At 35.4% G+C, this 3,683-nt stretch overlaps 1 protein-coding gene across 2 annotated transcripts; it reads right to left on the bottom strand.

Annotated features, from left to right (window-relative positions):
- Positions 1-287: 287 nt before the first annotated feature.
- LOC113210478 (zinc finger protein 557-like) lies at positions 288-3,677 on the bottom strand. 2 transcript variants are annotated; one of them, XM_052272205.1, is made up of 5 exons: positions 3,454-3,677; positions 3,068-3,340; positions 2,129-2,509; positions 1,685-2,029; positions 288-1,602 (listed from the first exon to the last, which is right to left on the bottom strand). In XM_052272205.1, the coding sequence occupies exons 1-3, from the start codon at positions 3,514-3,516 to the stop codon at positions 2,261-2,263; spliced, it is 585 nt and encodes a 194-aa protein (XP_052128165.1). In that variant the 5' UTR covers positions 3,517-3,677; the 3' UTR covers positions 288-1,602; positions 1,685-2,029; positions 2,129-2,260. The 2 variants fall into 2 exon arrangements, with proteins under 2 accessions (XP_052128165.1, XP_026284278.1); XM_026428493.2 differs by having other exon boundaries at positions 289-1,602; positions 2,139-2,509.
- Between the last annotated feature and the right edge of the window lie 6 nt (positions 3,678-3,683).

The following is a 3,683-nucleotide window of genomic DNA, read 5'->3' as shown; positions in this document are numbered from 1 at the left end:
TTTTTTTTGTACCCATTTCGCCCATTTACACGACGCCGCTCCTCGCGCGTACGAAATATACCTCAGTTCTGCCATGTCGTTCTGTGCGCAGGCTTGCCAACGCACTTGCCAACGCACAGACTGCAAAATGAGGCGTTTTAGAAGCAAGCGCTCATTGTAACTTTGACCTCAGTTATCTTTCCAACGGTAATAATTGCTCGATAATTAGTTTCGCAGCAATTTTTGTTGTACTCTCATCAGAACAACATATCTCTGACTCACATCAACCCTATAAACTTTTTACGCTTATTGCTTGGCGGCTCAGCCAATTAAATTATTAGAAAAAGAAATTAGAGAAGAAAATTTGTATTATGGTCACTGGTTTTGATATAATTACAAGTGACACAATCATACCACTGTTTAAAACTGGTATCAAATAATGATGGAAAAAATATTCAAAGTTTTGACATCTGCAACACCCTTACAAACTAAAGAGTAGGAATAAAATCTAGTGAACAAAAAGAAGAACCGTTGAGATGCTCGCCCAAATGGATTGCGTTTCAACACAGCCTTAAACTCAAGCACATTTTTACAAACAAGCTACACTGTTTATTTCTTTGCTTTTACCACTAAGCACCTGCTAGCACTTGCTGGGAAAAACTACTTTCCTTACCAGATATTTGACACAAATATGCATCGGTGACTTAAGTAGGCTTTCTTAATGAAATTATTTTACATGATGTCTTAAGGATTTTCTATTAAGGCAGAATGCTTTTTTACAAATAAAAGCAATGTAATATGAAATTCAAAAGCTTAATTACCTGTTTGGACATAAAAGGCTAATTTGACACACTGCTAGACTCTATGATGATTCATTGTCTTATTGTGTTAAACCAAGTCAAAGTTTGAAAGGCTTGCCCAGGGCATTTAATTACTTTACTCAACTATCCCCTAACTTCAACTCCTGGGAATTTTGGTAAAAAGTATTAAAGTACCTATGAGGAAGACCACATATAATTTTCAGGAAAATTCAACATTGACCTGAAAGCAGTAAAATATTTCACGTCTTTATTTGCTAATGAGTTATGATGAGTCATTAAAATCAACTGATCTCAAAAAGCAAACTGATGTTTGCTTCTGGCTTTTCTTGCGTCAGTGGTCAAATCTAGTCAGAATTAATTTTTGTATAGTACTCAATCAGTTTCACTCCTTATTTTTCCCTTCATCTCTAAGATGCACTCTTTTGTAATGCTGCTCCCTTTTACTTTTTGAAACAAAAGATTTTCCACAAACTTGACACAAACATGTATGAGTTGAAAAGTGTTCCTGGAGATCATCAGTATTTTTAAAAATCTTGGAACAGTGGTAACAAGCAGTGCCATTTAAATGTTTGACAATGAAATGCTGTCTAAGATGATCTTTTCTGTAGGTCCTATAATCACATGATGTGCAACACAAATTTTTGGAATGCGGTTCATGTGATTGGGTGTGTCTTTTATACAAATCTTTTCTTATAAATGATGCTGAACAAATGCTACATTCATATAAGTTTTGCTGCTGGGCATGAAAAGACTTTAAATGAGAAGTTAAATCTCGGTTCAAATTAAAAAATGCATCACAAGCCTGGACAAACCAAAGAACAATGTATCACACACAAATAGGTACCAATATGTACGGGTAAGTTATGAACATTTTTGTGACCTACCTTACAATACAATTTTCCTCTTATCTGCTTGTGTATTTCAGCTTTGTGCTTGAGAAGATCTTCTTTCCTCAGAACTTTGCGGCAAACAGTGCAAGCTACTAAACCCTTGTGGGCCAACCCCTTTAAGTGTTTAGAATAACCAGACTTAGACAGTACTTTTCCACAGCATTTAAACAATCCTTCTGGCAGTTCAGTAAATTCTGTTGATACTTCTATATCAATCCTGTGTGTTTCCCAGTGACTTTTGTAACTTTCACCACTGAAGAAGGTTCCAGCACAGATTCTACAATTAAATGTATTTTCCTCATGGCATTCAATTTGTTCACTTGACCTCCATTTGGGCACCTTGATTTGGGAAAGAAGAACTTATTACAAACTAGATTGGAATAAAATTATTCAGATCATATGATTCTCTCCTTTAGAAAAACCAAGTCATTACATTACTCTGCCTCACCTCACATTTGGACTTGCCTTCAAAGTCTTGGTGCACCTCCACCCTATGGTTCGGAAGGTCTTCTTTCTTAAAAATTTTGGAGCAAAGTCTGCAAGTAACTAGACCCCTATGAGTCAAAGAATTTAAAGTTCTTTGTGGCTAGCCTTGGTTAAAACCATGCCACAGCATTTAAATAAATCTTTTGGCAATGCAATAGCAGACTCTGTTGAAACTTCTGTATTACTTCTATGAGTTTCAATATGCGTTTCATAACTTTTGCTACCATAGAAGATTGAATTGCAGATCCTACATTGGTATACAGTTTTTTTATGGAAGGTTTTGATGTGTTTCATAAGGGACCATTGGGACTTGTACCTTTTGTTATTACAATCCTATCGGGAAAAATGAAATACTTAAAATTCCAAATAATTATGAAGATGGTAGGACATGCAGAATTAAGGCTGGCATCAGTTGTCATTTATTGAATCTGTTCTGGCGGGATTTTGAAGCCTTTCCTGATTTTCAACTCAAATGTATCGAACAGATGACAATATTGATGCCAGTCTAAACGCAGCCCTCCAATGAATTAAACCTGGAACTCATCACCTATCATTTTAGATTTTGCTGTTTTTGATGCAGACAGAGTTTTGTTAAACATACTTTCAAAGTATAGAAATGCAATTAAATAAAATTTCACAAATTATTAACATGTATGAGTGATCATACACGGGTCTTCTCATAAATGATGGGTACTGATGAGTCCCTCATAGACGTACCCCAAAGCCTGCAAAATTTGTGAAAATGTATTTAATGCACTAAGTTTCCAATTTGCATTTAGCAAACTCAGGCTGCATCAATAAAGGCAAAATCTGAAATGATAGTGATGCGTACCAGGTTTCATTGGAGGGCCCCCTAAAACGCTGCAATGATAAGAATATATTTAGCTGTACCTTGCATGCCCATTTCTCTCCATTCATCTGGTGTACTTCAGTCTTGTGTTTGATTAAGTCCTCTTTCTTAAGAATCACATGGCAGTTCATACAAGCAACAAGACCCTGGTGATCCAAAGATTTAATATGTTTACTATAATTTTGCCTCTTCATAAACACTCTACCACAACATTTAATTGGTATTTCAATATTGTCTTTCAAAACTGAACATCCAGTGACAACACCTGTTGGGTTCAAGCAAGTGTCATGTACTGGAACGTTGGGAACAGTTTTCTGTGACAAGAAAGTTAAGAATAAGTGGACAGAACAAAAAAATTAAGCCAAAAGAGGAAGACACAATAATTGTTGAGAAATGAAACACAGCACGCCTGAAAAATTAAACTTACAGTTGCAGAGTGAAGTTGGCATATCTCTTTTAAGTGATAAAGAAATGGTAAAAAAGATCCCATTTCAGTAATTTTCAATAGAAGAAGAAGCAGCAGGCAGGTTTGTGGAGGTAAGACGCCCGGCACTTTTCCATGAGAGAAAATAATATAATTATTCAGTTTATTTCTTCTATTGGAAATTTAATTCTTGATTTCGGATCAAATGATAAAAATAGTCTCATTTTTATAAT

Source organism: Frankliniella occidentalis, unplaced genomic scaffold (genome assembly GCF_000697945.3).
Source record: "Frankliniella occidentalis isolate FOCC.00 unplaced genomic scaffold, Focc_3.1 Scaffold195, whole genome shotgun sequence".
Taxonomy (NCBI): domain Eukaryota; kingdom Metazoa; phylum Arthropoda; class Insecta; order Thysanoptera; family Thripidae; genus Frankliniella; species Frankliniella occidentalis.
The sequence above is the reverse complement of the archived record's forward strand: the minus strand, read 5'-3'. Positions and strand labels throughout refer to the sequence as shown.

What these genes read in the sequence shown, in the direction of transcription:
- LOC113210478 (XM_052272205.1), bottom strand. Translation starts at nt 3,516, where the DNA reads ATGGGATCTTTTTTACCATTTCTTTATCACTTAAAAGAGATATGCCAA. An exon ending in GCCAACTTCACTCTGCAACT is followed by an intron (nt 3,341 to 3,453) that starts GTAAGTTTAATT and finishes TTCTTGTCACAG; the next exon opens with AAAACTGTTCCCAACGTTCC. An exon ending in GAGAGAAATGGGCATGCAAG is followed by an intron (nt 2,510 to 3,067) that starts GTACAGCTAAAT and finishes TTTTCCCGATAG; the next exon opens with GATTGTAATAACAAAAGGTA.